Raw genomic sequence first — 18,986 nt, forward strand, 5'->3', positions numbered from 1 at the left:
AGCACCAATTCATATCGCTACATTCATAATTGAATAGGGTTTACAAATCTGCCTCACTTTAGACTTATTTTTCAGTTCTCATAATGAGGACAGAGACGCTGGGGGTGATTTAAAATGGAGGCTTGTAGGGAATAAAAATGTTTCTGTATATTGCTGTTTTTTATTTCAAATGTATTTTTTGATTACTGTAAAATGAAGCCTCTTCTATTCCACATTTTAATACAATATTCTGGGTTTGCATATACAGGTTTGGGTAGAATTTTTAGAACTTTGAACATATTTTCTTAAAGGCTGCATGTTTTGTTTCAGATACAGCTAAACTATTTTGGAAATTATATACCCAATATTTGGACTCCTGAAACTGGATGTGGGACATGTGATATGGACACTATAGATTTATCAGCACTTGAGGTAAGACCTGTATGATGTTTTTTTCTTCTTCTTTAGAATGTTATACATTTTATAAAACTTCACATAAGTCAACACCTTTAATAGCTTTTTGGTAAATCTGCTTTTGTATCAAATTAATATTTTCATCTTAAATGTAGGATTGTAGCTGTTCTTAAGTGAAAATAAATCTGCATGTGTTTTTTCTCAGTAAGAGTAACAAAGTAAGTTTGTGGATAGGATACCTTTTTAATGGCTAACAAAAGGATATGTTACAGGAGGATAGGTTCCTTTTAAGTATGTCCTGAGGGAAATAAACTCCTGATCAGAATGTTTTTCAAATTTGGAGATTGCCTGTAACATATATACTTTAATATGAAATCAGATAAACTAAATAAAATAAATCTTATTTGTATAGCACCAACTTATTCCGCAGTGCTTTCAGCACCAAGTTGGGTGCTCATTTTACCGACCTCGGAAGGATGGAAGCCTGAGTTGAGCTAGCTACCTGAACCATGCAGGGATTGAACCTGCAACCTTCAGGTTGTAAGCGAGCGCTTAGAACTGCTTTTATGCTGTCTTAACACTCAGTGCCACCCACAGATATTTACTGTATTTTTCTGTCTGTAAGGCCGGTTTCACATGGTTGAGAAAATCAGGTGAAATTTTGTACGTTGTGAGACGCACAAATCTTGTGCAAATATCAACCTCATTCTTTTGAATGAAGTCCTATACACAAGCAATGTTTTGCTGGGATAAAATTGTGACATGCTCTAACTTTTCGTGTTTCTTGGAACCCATCGCCCGTTGATTTCAGTGGGACCTATAATGACTTACATGGCTGTCACATGTCATGCACTGTAAGGTTTTTCAGTAATGAAAAAGGTTTAGTTAGCCATGTCTGTGCCTTGTCATAAGTATGTGCGTATAAATATGCATGCCTCTTTGGTTCTATTTCATTATGCCTGAAGAAGAACCCTGAGTAGGTTTGAAAGCTTGCTGTAACATCATGTATTTTTGATAGCCATTAAAAAGTTATCATATCTACAAGATTACTTAGTTTCTCTTACTAAGAACAATCACCGTTTTTTTTAAATTGAAATCAATGGGAAACACCTCTGATGCTCTATCATGCGTGAAACTTGCAAGGGGATTGGAACTTAACAGATGCGTTTCCAAGGTGTTTTAGCCTGAAAAATGCCTTGCATCTGCGGGTAAATCACATGTTCCCTATTGCACTTGCCCGTGTGTAGGTAGCCTAAGATGCACATTTTATATCTGGAAAAGAGAAAATCTCTGTCTTATAATGTGAATGTACCTTTAAATTAGTTATCCGTTTTCTTTTAGGAAGGTGGTTGGGAGTGCAGGAGGGGTTTTGTCGCTGAGAGGTCATCTTCTCTCTCATGGTGTCCTGTGGGGTCAGCTGTAGTTTGGAGGGCAGTGGACACGGTGGGTGGAAAGGGATGTGTAACAGGATGGATCCCTCTCTGATTTGATTAATTGGAGCCTACAGAGAGAGTTTTGTTGCCTCGCTGCTGTCAGTTTGATTGCCGAAGAGGAGGGCTAGGAGGGTCTCTCTGCACTGAAAATGTGCCACTTCATCTCTCTGTCCTGGCTTCTAGCATCTTTTAATCTCACCTGATATCTCCAACACCTTGCGATTCCAAGGGCTTGGAATGTAATACACAGAGGGGCAAAGAATAGGTTTTGCTCTCATTAAATCTGCAATCAGTCCCACATTTTTCTCTTTTCCCACCAACATTCTCTTATTGGCCAGCCCGCCTATGTACAAAGCTATAGGAAGCAGCCATAATAGTACAAGTCCTCCTGACTGTATACTCCTGCTCCATATTGTTAACAAGCAGGCACGTTATATAGGAGAGAACTAGTGTAATATTCAAGGCACAAATACCCTTCCCTCATGTCTTCCTTAATACCTATTCTACATTATAGTAAAGACCACCATATATATCCCTGTATTACAGTATCTGTTGCAGAGGTCTACTCTTGTAAATATTTTTGCACACCATTTGGTTTTACATATATAATATATATATTTTTTTTAACTTTCATTCAGCTAAAACTTGTGTGCCTCTTATGGTCCAGTGCATCTTTTTATAGTCCACCAAATATGGTAGTTTTCAGAAGAAATGTTATTCTCAGATATGTTTGCAAGTCCACACTTTTTACAAATGGACAAACATACAAAGTAGAAGTTAATTACTGTTGCTTTGGTTAGATACTGTGTGATTTTATTCCATTTTAATTGAACATTGTAAAAAACATTTATTTTGTGTTTCTTTATAATTTGTAGCAGTTTTTCTTGACTCTTGTCCTCAAGTATCCCAAACAAGTAATGTTTTTAGGATTCGCTCATTACATCGGTAAAATCTTTAATAAGAAATTGTCGGCACACTGAACAAAATGCTAGAGTATTTATTTTTATTCCCCCATCCCAAGAAAGGGAAAGATTTTATCCTTCTTTATGGAGTGTTTATCACGTATTTGGAGTGCTGCCCATTTCCTTTTTTAACGCATGATTAATGGAGTAATTGGATTATGATTCTGCAGGCTGGCACACACATGTAGTTCTTTATTATATTGCTCCAGCGGTGCAGCTAATATCATTATTGCCAGTGCATGAGAAATTGCCCAGGTGTCTTTACATCCTGGCCTGGGTACCTGAGGACTAGAGCTGAAGAACCCCGACTTAGTACATACAGTATAGCTATTCCCTCTGTAGGACCCTAAAAAAGTTACATGATTTCATTAAAACTAATGCTGCAAATGCTATGGATCTGATGTGGTACATGTTTTCTGCCCCTGACCACTAGAATTAAACCCTTTTACTATCATAAATCTACCAGGAGAATTAAGGGTTAGACATTAATTCTAAATAGAACTCCAGGCATATTAGATATAAGACCACCACGGATAATGGATATTAAAATGAACACTTTCTTTATATTAACAATTGAAAGAAATGTATCATATATATGTTTGTTTTTACTAATTTTTCTAATCTATTTTTATTTTTTTATTCTATGTTTGCACATGACTATGGGGGTGGCCATCTTGTCAGAGGTACCTGTACAACCGCTTTTTTTAGAGCTGCTTTACAGCAGAAGTCATGGCTCATAGACATAATGAACAGGAGGGGACCCACTGACTTCTATGAGACAGTGTTCTCATCGTGCTTTCTAAGCTGTGCAGAGGTCATTGTGCAGGCAGGGCAAGAAGATAAATTGTGACAATTACCTATTGTGAAAGGTAGAATTAATGTATAGATGTCATAACATAGCAACTTAGTATGTTGGGCTGAAAAAGGACACATGTCCATCTAGTACAGCCTATTACGCACACACAATGTTGATCCAGAGGAATGCAAAAAATCCCAATGAGGTAGAAGCCAAGTTTCCTCATTTAAGGGAAAAAATTCCTTCCTTTACTCCAATCTGGCAATCAGAATAATCCCTAGATCAGTAAGCTTCTGAAGTAATCCGTGTCTATAACATGTAGTATTGCAATACTCAAGACAGGAATCCAGGCCCCTCCTGAACTCTTATTGAATTCACCATCACCTCGTCCTCCAGCAGAGAGTTCGATAGTCTCACAGCTCTTACAGTAAAGAACCCACTTCTATGTCTGTGAAGAAACCTTTCTTCCTCTAGATGTAGGGGGGGGGGGGGGCTTAGGGTGCCTTTCCACTAGCGGTTTTTTAACGCCGCAATATCACTGCATTTTTTTCACGCGATTGTCAATGGGACTTTCTAATGTTAAAAACGCATCGCAGAAAAATTGCAAACTTGTGCTTTGCGATTTTTTTTTTTTTTTTTTTTTTTTTTTTTCTATAAAACAACAAATTGGCATATAATCACCGCTCCATGCTGTGCCACTTGCTGCTGCTTGGTCCACACTCCTTGTTTATGTCCTGGGATGCCAGTTTATGGGACATCACAGGTTGCTGCAGTCAATGACACAGCAGCCTATGACCATCTGTAAACGGGTGGGATGACTGCCTGTAAACGTGCCGAAGCAGCAGGATTGGGGAGAGAAAAACGTGTATTTATCGTTTTATGGCAGAGAGAGTGGTGTTTTACAGAAAAAAAAAGCTCTTGGACAACGCTTTTGAAATAGGCTTTATATACAAAGTTGATTTATACAATACTGTAATTTTTTTACTGACACCTGACTCTAACACTCTAGACCTCTAAGAGTACTAAAAGAATACTATGGCATTACATATACTGAAATATTCTATTTCTAACCGCAAATTCTCATGAATTCTCATGAAACCAAATGCACATTACAAAGAGACAGCATTTTTTTTGCTATGTGATTGGGCTGCTGACAACTGTTGTATAAGAAAAGCAATGTACAAGATGCTACAATGGCTACACTAAGCTGATCCAGCCATAAATCACATAAACCACATATATAGCACAGTTTCTTCTTTTTGGTTCGATTGCACGTCTTTTGGAGAATTTCCCGAGGTTAAAGGTTTTTCACTAAACAACATAATTTATACAAATGTGTACAAATCCACCCATGATCAAATAACAGCCTTTCACCATTCAATTTAAAAAAGTGTTTCTGCTTGGCAATAAGTGACTTTTGGACAAGACATTTGTATTGAAAATTATTACAGGTCTACAGAATTCGGATTGGCTGTAGAATATTCGGAAAAAAATCTCATGTTGGAGATTTAAGCCTCCAGATGTTCCACTTTTAATATTAAGTAGACCTGTTTTTGGAATTATAAATTATTAAGACATCTTGTTGCTTCATGCTCTTTTTGTATCCTCCACCTTGAGTTCATTGTTTCCTGCCACAAGTTTGTGGGAACATTTACATGTTTTGTTTTTATTGCTTCATTCATTGCAAGCCTTGTAAAATGACACAGAAGAACCATCTAAACTGTAATTAGAACAAAGCATCTCTGTCTAGTTTTCTAAACAATATGATTGAGGAGAATGGAAATCCCGTTTGGCACCAGCCTATCTGTTTTGCAGCTTGAGGTCTCCATGTATTTATGTTTAGCGGCTGATTATATGTGTTATATACAAACAAGGTTTCCAAACTGGTTTACTGTTACTTGGGGTAAACGGAAGGAAAACTGGATTCCAAGTGTATGATTTGCTCTGGATGACTGACAAACAGTGGCAAGTAAATTAGGTCATTGACTTGGAACAACCACTGCAAAACAGAAATGGAATTGTGAAAAGCTTGTTGTGGTAAGGAAGCTGAATTCTTTGCTTTTACTTATTCGACTGGTTTTTACATAACTGGCAGGTCATTAAAGAGAGTTATCTGGTGTTGCAATTCAGCTCATTGACTTCAGTGATGATAAGCTGCACTAGCAGACACAGCCCATGTACAAGACTAGTGCAGTTCCAAAAATAAAAAAAAGCCTTTTTTTCTCGAATCCTACGCAACCCCATTCATCAGAAAGACTGATAACCATGACTTGAGTCCAAGCTTATTGTGTGTTAGCAAGTGCTTTGGCTGTAAATCCTCTACAGATGCAGCATGCTCAGCTGTGATGGCCGTCATGCAATGTTAAAGAGGCTTACTGGGCAGAAGCTATTACGGAGGATAGGTCATCAGTATTTAATGACTGGGGACCCATCACTTGGTATCTCCAGCGATAAGCTGGTTGCCTGGCCCACTGTCAGTGCAGCAGGGTCGGACGTTGTCATAGCGGATTGGAGCAGAAGTGCCGTAGCTGGATTCCCTCCCATTGGAATCAATGGGAAATGAAGAAGCCACTGCATTTCCATATCTGACCCCAGTGTCGGAGGTGGAAGTGTCAGGTCCTCGGCGATTAACAATTGATTATCTATCCTAAGGATAGGTGATCAATAGTTCTTGCCTGGAAAATCCATTTAATAACATAGGCACACTATGATCTCTACACTATTGGCATAGTGTGACCATTGTCATACACTTTGAGTTAATGGCGTAATATGCAAGCGGAACAGACTCACTATTGTCATAGGGCACCATTGCAAATATGATGGAGAATGTGATATCTTTATCAATGCATGCATTAAAGGCAGGTGTATATACTTCTTATCAGCAAAACTCGTGTTGACACAAGTTGCATTACATTTGCCTATGTTTTTGTGACCTTCATTTTACGAATGCTTTCACAAAGACTATAGTTTTTTTTTAAGTTGCGGTTTTTATGGCAGCCTTTGATGCAGTTTTGTGTGCTGAAGACAGAAGTGGAGTCAAAGGGAAGGAAAAATCTATAGGAAGGACTTCTTCCTCCCTGCTGGATAGACTTCTGGCTTTGACTCAAACTGCATTAAAAACTGCAGATTTTTCAAAAAAGCTTGTATGTATGAGAACCCCCCCTAAAAGGGGAATTCATATTTGCCACAATGTTTTAAACAATCAAGTAGTTAGGAACTTCTCACATTTAGAAAATCAATGACCTATTAATGGGTAGTATTAGACAAAAAAAGTTTTACCAGCAGCACGCAGTTAAGTCCAACATGGGTAGGACTGGAATCGTGCAGCAGCCACAGAAGGAACTTGAACCATAATTCCCAAGTTAGGTCCATGAGGAAGCGAGAGTAGTAGTGGCATAAATTGGTGCAAAATAGTAAAGTAACTTTATCCCCCCCATGCCCAAGAGTTAATGCTACGTTTCGACCAACATGGTCTTTGTCAAGCTCAGACAAAGACCATGTTAGTCGAAATGTAGCTTTTAATCTTTGGCATGGGGGGATAAAGTCCCTTTACTATTTTGCACCAATTTATACTGCCACGACTCTCTCTTTAATATGAATCAGTTCAGTCAAATATGAACCACATTCTTTTGAATGGAGTCCTACACATAAGTGATGTTTTCCCGCATTACACCACAATGCATGCTGCAAATTTGTTTCCATCTCTGTGCCTGCTCTCGTATCGCATCTCCTATTGTTTTAAGTGGGGCCGTCAGCCGCATCACACTACCGGCTAGGTGCACGCGATGCAAGGTTTTTCCCATTGAAAACAATGGAGGAAACTCAGTGATCCTCTGCCACACACCAAAGTAATGCAAGACTGTTTTGTTACAAAAATGCCTCGCATCTGCAGCAAAATCCCATGTTGGTGACCAGGAAATCGGGATGTGATTCATAGCCCGATACCGCACTTGCCTGTGTGAGGTTAGCCTTAATGTGATAATTTGGTGACATTTTAACAAAATGTCTTGTACATTTTGGTAATGAACATTAGACACACTTCTGTCACTTAATGACAGATATACATATACATGCCCAGAATGGTGCAAATTAAATCAGTTGTCCAGTTGTATACTACTAATGGCCTAGCCTTAGGGTAAGCCATCAATAATATGTTGGCTAGGGTCTGCCACTCAGGTTTTCTGCTAATCAACTGTTTTTTGGAATGGTATACTCATGCACAGAGTTCATTTCCGTAGGAAGCAGACCGCCCTGTTCTCACTGCAGTGGCCAAACTTGGTACAAAGTTCTCATTAACTCAAGTGGAAACTTTTGTCTGTAATACCAAGTCTGGCCACTGTAGTGAGAATGGAGCTATCTGTTTCCTACAAAAATCTGCTCAGAACACAAGTGAATAAACCTGGTTAACAGATGATTGGCATGGGTCCCGCGAAATCGACTCCTGCCAATCTGCTATTTGCAACTAGATAACCGCTTTAAAGCGATTCTATCAGCCCGAACATGCTGTAGCAGTTTGGACAGCATGTTCGAGCTGACAGATTCCCTTTTAATGGTGGTGTAACTTCTCAAGATCATCACAAGCTCTTTACATTTTGGTTTATTTTGCCTTTGATCTATTATGTACCATACAGGGTAGAAAAATTCTTTCTTAATATTATGCTTGCAATGTTTTTTTCTAAGTCTTCTAAAACACATACCACACTTCTATGATGCATTTCATCTTATGATTTAGACTTAATGAAGCACAGTCCGTTGTTCTCTAAAGCACTGAGACCTTTTTGGGCTAATTGCAATTTTCGTAATTTGGATCTGTAACCAGTCTCTGGATTGAAAAAACTTTTTGTTATGTAAACGCTTAAACACTATTGCTACAACTTTGTCAAAAGGGGCCAGATGATTTTGAAAACCTATTACTCTTAATAGAAAGGGTCCTCCTTTTATGCCGCCATCTGTTGGCTAGAGTGTGGCGCGGCTATAATCACCATCTCAGCCCTGGAGGATGAAGCTTGCCATAGCACAAGCAACCTATTTAATTCAATGGGGATTGTGTAATGCAGAATCTCCGCTGCTCGGTGCTGCTGGAAAACTGCATACTGAATGCCAGGCTCCTTTAAATGAATTTCTCAATAATAAACTGCTTTCATGCCTAGTGATCAGAGTAATCTGTAAACGAGAGATTGCCCAGAGTAGCCAACCCGCATATACACAATTATGTATAGTTACTCTGTATAATGCATGTATGCACTATTGACTGGTTTCACTATTTGAAACCAGATATGAGGTCTGTAAACCACAAAATTCAATTTAAGGCGTGTTCAGCGTTTCAACATGTTCATAAACTGACTTTATATAATTCTGTGCTGCCCAGAATTGCTTCTACAGGATAAAGTTTTGGTGCTTTCTGCCAACCTTCCTTACAGGGGCTTGCATCTAATTTCATTCGTTTTGAAACACTTTACATAAGGGTTTGCTATGCATTTGTGAAAAAAGTTTGGTAAATGGCTCAAATGTGTTTTGCAAAAAGAACAAAATGCCATATTCGACTTATTCTATAACCTTTTGTTCTGCAAACTGTACTAATTAGAACAAAAGACATTTTTTAAAATACAAACATCAGCTATAATGCTACATTATTTGTACTTTACAGGAAGACCTTTGCAGGTCTGGAATTAAAGTTTTTACAGTTTGAGGCTGCATTCAGACTACGGTATATCGGCTGGGTTTACGCCCATGTGAAGCTGACCTAGATGTCAGGGATGGAGAAACTGCAGATCCTGACCGTTTAACCCCTTACATACCACAATCAATAGCAAATGCAGCATGTAAGCAGATGATAGGGGGAAGGGGCTTCTTTTGTCAGCATTCTGAAAGATCAGCGATCAGGAATTCACAGCAGGATACAGCTATATCCCACTCCCTGAAGACAGTCTGGGTATGAAGAACACAGCTGTCCAGCTGTGTTCTCCATACCCCGATCGGAGCGCTCAGCTGTAGAACAGCCGGGCGCTCCGAGCAGAGAACAGCTGAATGCAGAGAACAAGCTGGGCCACCCCGCTTGTCTTCTGCATCCTCTGTCGGAGCGCTCAGCTGTATAACAGTCGGGCACTCCGTGCAGAAAACAGCTGGATGCAGAGAACAAGTGGGCCCACCCCGCTTGTCTTCTGCATCCTCTGCTCAGAGCTTAAGAGCGATCACCTTGCACTGTAAAAAGCACACAACTACCTTATCGCTCAAAAATCGCACAAAAGATTTTTTGAGCGATAATCGTTGTCTAAGCCAGCCTTAAGTTTCCGATCCCACTCCATACAAACCCTGCACCTCCATGATGTAGATATACGTCATGTGGCAATAAGGGGTTAAATGCTACTGCAGTCCAGCCAGCTTATGGGACATCACAGGCTGCTGCAGCCTAAGACAGAGATCGGTGACCAATCACTGAGATTTATCATTAGTTGCGGCAATCTGTGGCATGGCATAAATAGGCTGTGGCAACCTGTAAACGTGAGGTCACAGAGGAGATCTGCAGCAGCGGGGAGAGACACAACGTTGAGAGTGAAGAATTACCTTGTTTAATTGCAGTGGAAGCTGGGTTTCAAAGAAAAAGAATAATCTATTTATATGGAATATGTTTATATCTATAAATATATAATTATTTTTTTTAAAAATATATATTTAATCTCTCGCACAACCCCATTAACATGCGCCTGAACAGCTGGTCTGAGTTTCCACTATAATTGATCCTGTTCTTGGTGTAAATAATAGTAAATCTGAAGGGCAACAGGGCGGCACACCACTTTTCAAAACTGCTAAGAGAAGAGAAGTCACAAATGTTGGTGCAAGATATGGTGTGTGCCAAAATGTGTGATATTTAGGCCTCCTTCACACGGGCGACACCGCATCGCTGCGAGAAATACTGCAGCAATACTGCAATTTTGTGGCACTACAAAGTTGCATGTGACGCTAGAAAATCGCGCAACTTTGTAGCATCACGTGTGAGGATTTTTGGGGGGCTTGAAATATAAGCCCTACTCCAAAAATAAGCTGTAACTAAAAAAGAAAAAAAAAGTATACATCACCTCTTCCGCGCTGTCTGGGGCGCTGCAGCATCTTCTCCCCAGGTCCCTGATCTTCTTCTTAATCTTCTGGCCCAGGTTAGAAAAATCGCCAGCTGCTTGAAGCGCTGGCTGTGATTGGCTTACACTTAGCCAATCACAGCCAGTGCTCGAAGAATGGATGTGATTGGCTCAATCACTGCCGTTTATTGAGCACCTGATGTGATTGGCTAATTGTCAGCCAATCACAGTCAGCGCTTCCAGCAGCCGGGGATTGAAAAGTCCAAAAGAGAAGATGATCAGGGCCGGGACCTGGGGAAAAGATGCGGCCGGGCTGACAGCGTGGGAGAGGAAATGTATGTGTGTTTTTTTTTTTTTTTTTTTTTTTTTTTCCGGCAGTTAGGGCTTAGAGTATAGATTTGACAGTAGCATTTGCTACTGTCAAAGTTACATAGCGTGCAAACCGCGTTTAAATGCGATACAACAGAGAGGAAGGCTCCATAGGGTAACATGGGCTACAAAACCTTGCGTGTTGTGGGCATATCGCCGGACCTGCGAGGTTTGTGTGTCGTTTTGTTGCATGCTACAAAACATCTCATGTGTGAAGGAACCCATAGGAAAGCATGGGCTTCACATACATGTGATTTGTAGCATTGCTACAAAATCGCGTGATTTTGTCGCCCGTGTGAAGGAGGCCTAATGTGGCATAGACTGTTTGATAAGTCTGCGCCTTATCCAGAAAAAAGGGTGCTGTATGTCTCCACCAGTTTATATACTTTTCAACTTTCCAAATCTGCTTCTTCGTTTAAAGGAAGCAAATCTACTCCTTCAGGACTGCGGAGAACACAATACTCACAACTCAAATGATCATTAACAAGAACTATTCACTTAAGAGACACTTTTTTGGCTCAAAAGGATCATTCAATTACAGAGTTTAGTTTGACTATTAATATAAAACATTAGAGTGCCACATTCTATGCCTGTACCAGTTACCCATTGGCATTTTGATTTTGGCCGCCTGCAGATGGCCGGGTCGGGTCCGGCTGCGAGAATTCTCGCAGTGGGACCCGATCCGAGCGTCTGCAGAGAGCAGCGCGGGCACTCACCTCTCCCGTGGCCCCGGCTCTTTCATGTGCCGGCTACCGGGCAGCCGACGCATGTGCAGAGCGGGGCCGGCGGCCGGTGAGTGACGTTTCTGTGCACGGCTCCGCGAGCCCCGCACAGAAATAGAGCATGCCGCGATTTGTTTGTCATGCGAGATTTTGCGCGGCCAAATCGCGGCCGTCTGCTTAGGATTGCGTTTGTTAATGCAATCCTATGCCAGCTTCCAGGGGGCGGAAATTCCGCAGGAAATCCCGCCGCAGAATTTCCACTCGTGTGCAGGCGCCCTTTTAGTGGCCAAAATCAAAAACCCCATTTTACTGTTACTGGCAGCTGTGAGTCGTAAATAAAATGTAGCCAAAATCTCCTTCCTCTATAAAATATTTCATTTTTGTGTATGATATGTATAGTTTAAAGAATGAACAATTAGCCAATTACAAAAATTATTGGCGAGGTGAACAACAAGAATTGCTAGGCTGGCAAAGAGTCAAGCTAGCACTTTTATATGGCATTTAACGATATTTAACCCTTTAATGATCTATTCCCTTAAGTCATACATCATTGGTTTTATCATTTATGTATAAGCACAGTTCTACATGACTAATCTTTAAATGGTCACATTTTTGCTCTACTGACACTCTGATACACTGACACATTAAATCTTCAGATGAAGGCATGCATTTGGTGCCATGCCCTGGCTTTACGAAACATTCAATACTAAGCCTTTGCATACAGAGTGTTCATGCAGTGAATAGTTTTAATGTGTGTAATAATATTCTAGCAAGACCTAAATAATCCCTTTCCATAAAAACTATTCTGTCAGCCTGACTTTAAAATAAACAGCTCGTAGTTGTAAACACGAATTGAAAGTGGAGTATTTAACATCTGTGGAATTTCTGGAACTGACATGCAGCTGTGAAAAACCCTGTTGCATGTGTTAACAATACATATTTAATGGAGCATACGATATAGCTAGACTACCAACACTGTAGAAAGTAATAGAATGGAGCAAATCAATCCAATGTCTTGCATGAGACTTTTATTCGGTATATAGTAAACAATTTAAAAGGAAAAAAACTTAAACATTTGTTAGAAATCTACATTCTTTATAACCTTTTTTAACATAGAAGAGAATGCAAATGTCCAAGGAATAGTTTGGTATTTTGTAACGAATCAGATCTTTCAAATATTACATCAACATGTGTTCAGCTGACCACTACTACTTCCGACCCCTCATAGACTTGCATGCCGGTGGTGGCTCATGTCCTGAGAGAACATAGAATCAGACATTTGAAATCCAACTTGTTTGACCTTCATTTCCCCTTAGAATCAGCCATCAGGGAAGAGCCATGACACTGTATATATTAGATAGCCAGCCAGAATTTGTGCATTTGGCCAACATTCATCTAATGTGTACAGTAACCTTTAGCCCGGTTAGGAAGCTGCTAAATAGATCAGATAAATTCCTTTCTACAGAAATATAAAGAATGAGTTTTAATGTATGCTGCAGAATTTGAAAAGTTCAGCCTATTTAAGATCTGCTCGTAAAACACAATCGTACTTCTCCTTCGAAAGAAACCTATTCCAAATATAATGTATATGTAATGTGAATTTACCACTGATTTACTTCTATTTTTGTTGTAACCCTTTCCACCACCCTATTAAAATTGAAGAAAAAAAAAATATTTATATATATATATGTATAAACAAATAACATAAAAATAGCTCTTAGCTCATTCTTGTCTACTCCATATTCAAATGCCTGGCCCACTATAGCACATCACAAAGGCAGCTAGCTAGTTGTTTTAATAGTTCATCTTGCTTTAATAGCCAAAATGGATGTAAATGACTTGTAGACAAGGTAGAAAATGGCCTTACATGCCCTATATTGTATACTTCTTCAACTTATATCTAAGATTTTTTTTTTTAATCTAAACCCCATTATTGGCTGTCACATCCACATGTGTTCTAAGCCAGGACCTTGGCCAGAAAGGGTGACGTTTTTTCCAGAGAGTACCTAGTTGTTTTGAGGAGACTTTTATAAGGCCTTCCATGCTTTTCAGAAAAGTTATTTAAATGGGAAGATGGGACAATGCTTCTACAGTATCACCTGCTAAATGGTAGCATTCCCATAAGTCAATTTTTAATATACACCAATGAGGGGCGAAAACCCCGAAACAGTCTGTATATGGTTATTTTTTCCTTCAGGAGAAGACTCTGGCTTTGGCTCATATTCTCAGTCATTGTTACAAGCCTGTTAGAAGGACAGACATTGACTTGCAGGAATGCTACCTTCTAATAGATGGCATTATAGAGAGTTTGTTCCATTTTCCCATCAGCCAGCACCTTGAACCTGCAAAACAGTTGACACCGCTAGGTAGCGCTTGGGAAATAAGATGTCTTCATATCATTTGTGCAGGTTTACCAACACCAAAAAAGAATTGGCTGCTGTAGCAGTCGCCTGGTATTGCAACTTGGCCCCATACGCTGGAATAGGACAGATCTGCAGTACGAGACATAGTTGCTACAAAGTGTCTAAAGTTGTTTCTGATAAACAATGAAGAGACCAAAACGTCACCTGAGTGTCTTGGCTCTTTAATCAGTTGAGTGACTCCTGGTAACTCAACTTATTTCCTATATTCTAAGGATAGGCCATCAATATACAAATTCTAGAAAATGTCATTAAGGCCGTATGTACACAGCGAGGGAGAGTTTTGCCTGAGATTCTCAAATGCAACCTTTAATCCAAAAATAAGTAACGTTTCTGTTGATTCATACATATTTTGTTTATAGAAGGAGGAGGGAATAAAGCATTTCTGCAAACTAGGGACTGATTTAATCACAATGGACATCTAAAGTAAATACAATCCCTGAGTGCATAGTTTAATACTTGAATTAGAACTTGATTTACTTTTGTTCTGTGTTGTTTTTTGTGTGTGTGCGTGTTTGAACATCATGTATGTCGACCTCTTTGTATTTTTAGGACTATCCAAGGGTAACGATTGGAGTCTTTATTGAGCAGCCCACTCCCTTCCTGCCAGAGTTCTTCACAAGATTGTTGGCACTGGATTATCCCAAAGAGAAGCTCTCGCTCTTTATTCATAACAGTGTAAGTTTTGAGAGTGAATATCGTGTTTTTAAAAATCTTTTTACATATAGTTTTACAATCATATTTAATAGTTTCTTGATGCCTGTTTCTTGGCTGTGCATCTAGTTACATTTTAAGTTGCTTACGGACTGATTTTGAAGCATCTTGTATCTCATTAGGCATTAGATGTTCTAGGAAGTGGTTAATAAAACTGATTCTGGAAATTAAAGTGTAAAGACTTATTACTTATCTATCATAAAATTCATGTCTTCATTAGCCAAGAAATTTCATAAGCCTAAAGGGGTTGTGTGGTTTCATGATTAAAATTTTTAAGTGCTGGACATGAGTTAAAATACAAAATTAAAGCACACTTGCCTATCTTCAGGCCCTCAGGACACAGCTAACTGGCTCCAGCTGCAACTGAGAGTCAGGTGACCACTGCAGCCAATCAGAAACTGCAACATCACCTTCTGAACTCCTCGCATCGGTGCTCACATCATGAAGAATTGGTGTCTGATTAGCTGCTGCCATCATTGGCCTTGCAGCATTGGACAGGGACAAGACAGTGGGAATAGATTGGGTGTGTCCTTAGTGGCCAAAGACAGATGAATATGCTTTATTTTTTATTTTAATTATGGTCAGCCTTTAATGTTTATCTTGAAACCACACAACCCCTTTAAGGGTGCGTTTACATTTAGTTGATCTGCTGCAGATTTTCCTTCGCTCTCAAAACCACTGCAAATCCAAGCCAAAATTCTCGCCATTTTGATGCAGATTTTGATGGAGAAGTGCAGCAGATTTTACCCTTTTCAATTAAATTTAAATTGAAGGGTAACATTGCTGCAGATCTACATCAAAATCTGCAACGCAGTCTGAACCAAATGGTGTGGATTTCTGTACAGATCCTTCTAGCTGCTGAAATTCTGCAGGAAATGTGCCATGCACCCTAAGTGAAATATCAGGTGTTTGCTATTTAACATTCTTTTGACATTTATAAAGCATTGCATAGCGTTCTGTTTGGCTCAGTGAGAGGTCATTGACATGGGGCTTGATGGTAATGTTTCTCCTTGTGGAGAGCTTTAAGGTGGCGTAGGTAGTCCTCGCCCATGCCCTCCAACCAACAAACATATTCCAAACCCATGTGAATGTTTTCATACCCAGCCAACCATACATGACCTATAGGACACCCTATGTCATCTTGCCACTCTACAATGATAAATACATCCTCCACACACCCTCAATATTTTATGAATACACATGAACTTTAGTTTACTAAATGGTTTTTTGCTAAATTCTAAATCCCAATACTCATCAACTTCATTCTGAATAGCATCGGTAAAGCTGGTTAGTATGTGAAGGTTGACATGATTTGTATTCGCACAAAGTCCCCGTAACAAAGACGATCCAAGAGGCTACAGTACAGGATGTGTTTTTATGGTAATCCTGGAGTTACTATATTTGCCATTTGGAATAATAACTTTAATCATTGGTATCTCTTCACAGGAATAAGTTAGTGTAAATGTTCATTGCAAGTTCAGCCATAGAAGTTTGTCATACCTAATTTGTTTAAAGGGGTTGTCCCGCGCCGAAACAGGTTTTTTTTTTTTTTTTTCAATAGCCCCACCGTTCGGTGCGAGACAAACTTGATGCAGGGTTTAAAAAAAAAAAACGGATAGTACTTACCCGAATCCCCGCGCTCCGGTGACTTCTTACTTACCTTGCGAAGATGGCCGCCGGGATCTTCACCCACGGTGGACCGCAGGTCTTCTCCCATGGTGCACCGTGGGCTCTGTGCATTCCATTGCCGATTCCAGCCTCCTGATTGGCTGGAATCGGCACACGTGATGGGGCGGAGCTACGAGGAGCAGCTCTCCGGCACGTGCGGCCCCATTAAGAAGGGAGAAGACCGGACTGCGCAAGCGCATCTAATTGGGAGATTAGACGCTGAAATTAGACGGCACCATGGAGATGGGGACGCCAGCAACGGAGCAGGTAAGTGAATAACTTCTGTTTGGCTCATATTTAATGCACGATGTACATTACAAAGTGCATTAATATGGCCATACAGAAGTGTATAACCCCACTTGCTTTCGCGGGACAACCCCTTTAAGTATTTTTACACACTGTGTAATGACTTCAAATATGAGATTATCAGGAACTTTTCTTATTTTCTTTACAGGAAGTATATCATGAAATCCATGTTCAGAGATTCTGGAAAGAAGCCAAGAAAGTCATTAAGAAAATAAAAGTAGTAGGACCGGAAGAAATGATTACTCAAGCAGAAGCAAGAAATATGGGAATGTAATACAGTCTGAATACCTTCTGTCATATGAAAGTAGTAGAGCTGGTAAACCTGTTCTGTCGCACAAAAGGCCATCGTTGGTTAGGATTTGTGTACATCATAACTAAACACCATTGTCTAGGCCCACCATAATATTAGTTGTCAATTCTCATTTCTAGGAGGAGTTGAAGGTTTGCCGTAATCCTTTCAGACCGCAGCTTCTCCTGCACTATAATGGGATGTACTCGGCCTTCTTTTAAAGCTTTGTAATAAGTGGAACTTTTCATTGCCACTTTATACAGTCATATAAACTATAAAATTTTATATAGTTTAGTTAAATTATAGTTGGCCATTTAGACTGAAAGCCTGCCAAAACCCACCCCATAGATTCAGAAGTCAGAGGTAATGGATAAAGGACATATTTTCAATAGAATTCTCTAGATTGTTGTAGAACAGTAGATGGCAAATTTTGCAGTAACTAGCGAAGACTGGCAATTAGCACGTAGTGAGTGCAGTTCTGTATTACCCTTCATACATGTATAATTAGAACATTTGAATATACATGTCAGCCGTCTATTAGGTTTAATTTGTGTAATATAGAGTTATCTGTAAACCTTTTTACACCACAGACTTGCTTTGTAACACTGTCATTACTGGCTGTAATTTAATAGTAGATTCAAGCTAGGCTGCAATTCAACATGATTATCTACTTGGCCAAATCAATTAAAATTACTTCTAGAGAGACAAAGTCCTATAGTCCTGAGCCAGTGCAAATGTTATTTAAGAAGGAAAATAGAAAATTCCTTAGATATGATGTAAAGGGCGAGGGGAAATAAATGGGAGAGCTGTTATCTCCCAGAGCACAGCAGTTACTTTACAGTTAATCAAGTAACTACATATAAAGTATTCTAGTATATAAGTGAAAAAGAAAGAATTACAACTTGCTGCAATGATTAGTTTTATTTATGATCCTATTGTGTAATCCTTTGTGAATACGGCAGACAAATAACTGCTTTATATAGTCAAACAGTAGAATACCGGATCATTCTCTCCTTTCCCATATCTTAGGAGTTGCTGTGATTTTCTTATGGTCTTGAAGAGTAAAAAAATGGCATTTTTCTCTTATACTGTATGACTTCATTAGAGGTCCGTGTTGAATGGGAAACTGTCACTGGGTTCATGCTGCTCAAACCCCGGGCAGCATGAACCCAAGAGAGGTATGTACAGTGCGCCCATGTATGTTTTGAGGTTCAGGAACGGTATAATTTCTTCATAAGGAGAGCACATGGAAGGTGATTTAGGAGACTTATAAGGCCATTCATGCTCCTCTGGGAAATATGCAAATAGAAAGATGAAACAATACCTTAGTAGCACCACCTATTGGAAGGCCGCATCCCTGCAAATCAATGCCAGATTTTTTCGACAAGCCTTTTAACATTGACCGGGGGAATGGTCTTATTCTGAAACATACGTTTGAAGATTAATTCCGAACAGAGCTCTGAGCCTTAGGGAAAGCACCATTCCGGACTCTCCTTGCCTGGATTGCGTGTAGTGACAGCTCTCTTCCTGGTTGTTTGCAAGAAGAGGGCTGTTACTTTATATGATGCAGGTGGGAAAGGCCAGTACAGCTCTGCTCTGAACTTGGAGCACTGTTGGGAATGTAGATTTATTCTGAAACACTGCAGCATTTCAGAATAAGACATACATGCACGCACGTTATGTACCTGTCCTAGGTTTAAGCTACCCATGATTCATGCAGAAAGAGCCCAGTGACTGGCTCCCTTCAAGACATGTCAGCTCAACTTATTCAAACTGCTTTGGATTCTTGATTTCCCCATAGTTTAAGGGTGAATTGTACCAAGGTTCTCAACCTGAGGAGG

The 18,986-nt window shown here is 39.7% G+C and overlaps 1 protein-coding gene across 2 annotated transcripts in view; it reads left to right on the plus strand.

The window, feature by feature from the left end:
• The window catches only part of PLOD2 (procollagen-lysine,2-oxoglutarate 5-dioxygenase 2), a 140,743-nt gene that overhangs the window by 100,059 nt on the left and 21,698 nt on the right, over positions 1 to 18,986 (plus strand). For both annotated transcript variants that reach the window (XM_066599346.1, XM_066599356.1), the window contains exons 8-10: positions 310 to 411; positions 14,721 to 14,846; positions 17,005 to 17,126. In XM_066599346.1, the coding sequence (XP_066455443.1) occupies positions 310 to 411; positions 14,721 to 14,846; positions 17,005 to 17,126 (350 nt within the window). The remainder of the gene's footprint in view (positions 1 to 309; positions 412 to 14,720; positions 14,847 to 17,004; positions 17,127 to 18,986) is intronic.

Source organism: Eleutherodactylus coqui, chromosome 1, assembly GCF_035609145.1.
Source record: "Eleutherodactylus coqui strain aEleCoq1 chromosome 1, aEleCoq1.hap1, whole genome shotgun sequence".
In the NCBI taxonomy this organism is placed as follows: domain Eukaryota; kingdom Metazoa; phylum Chordata; class Amphibia; order Anura; family Eleutherodactylidae; genus Eleutherodactylus; species Eleutherodactylus coqui.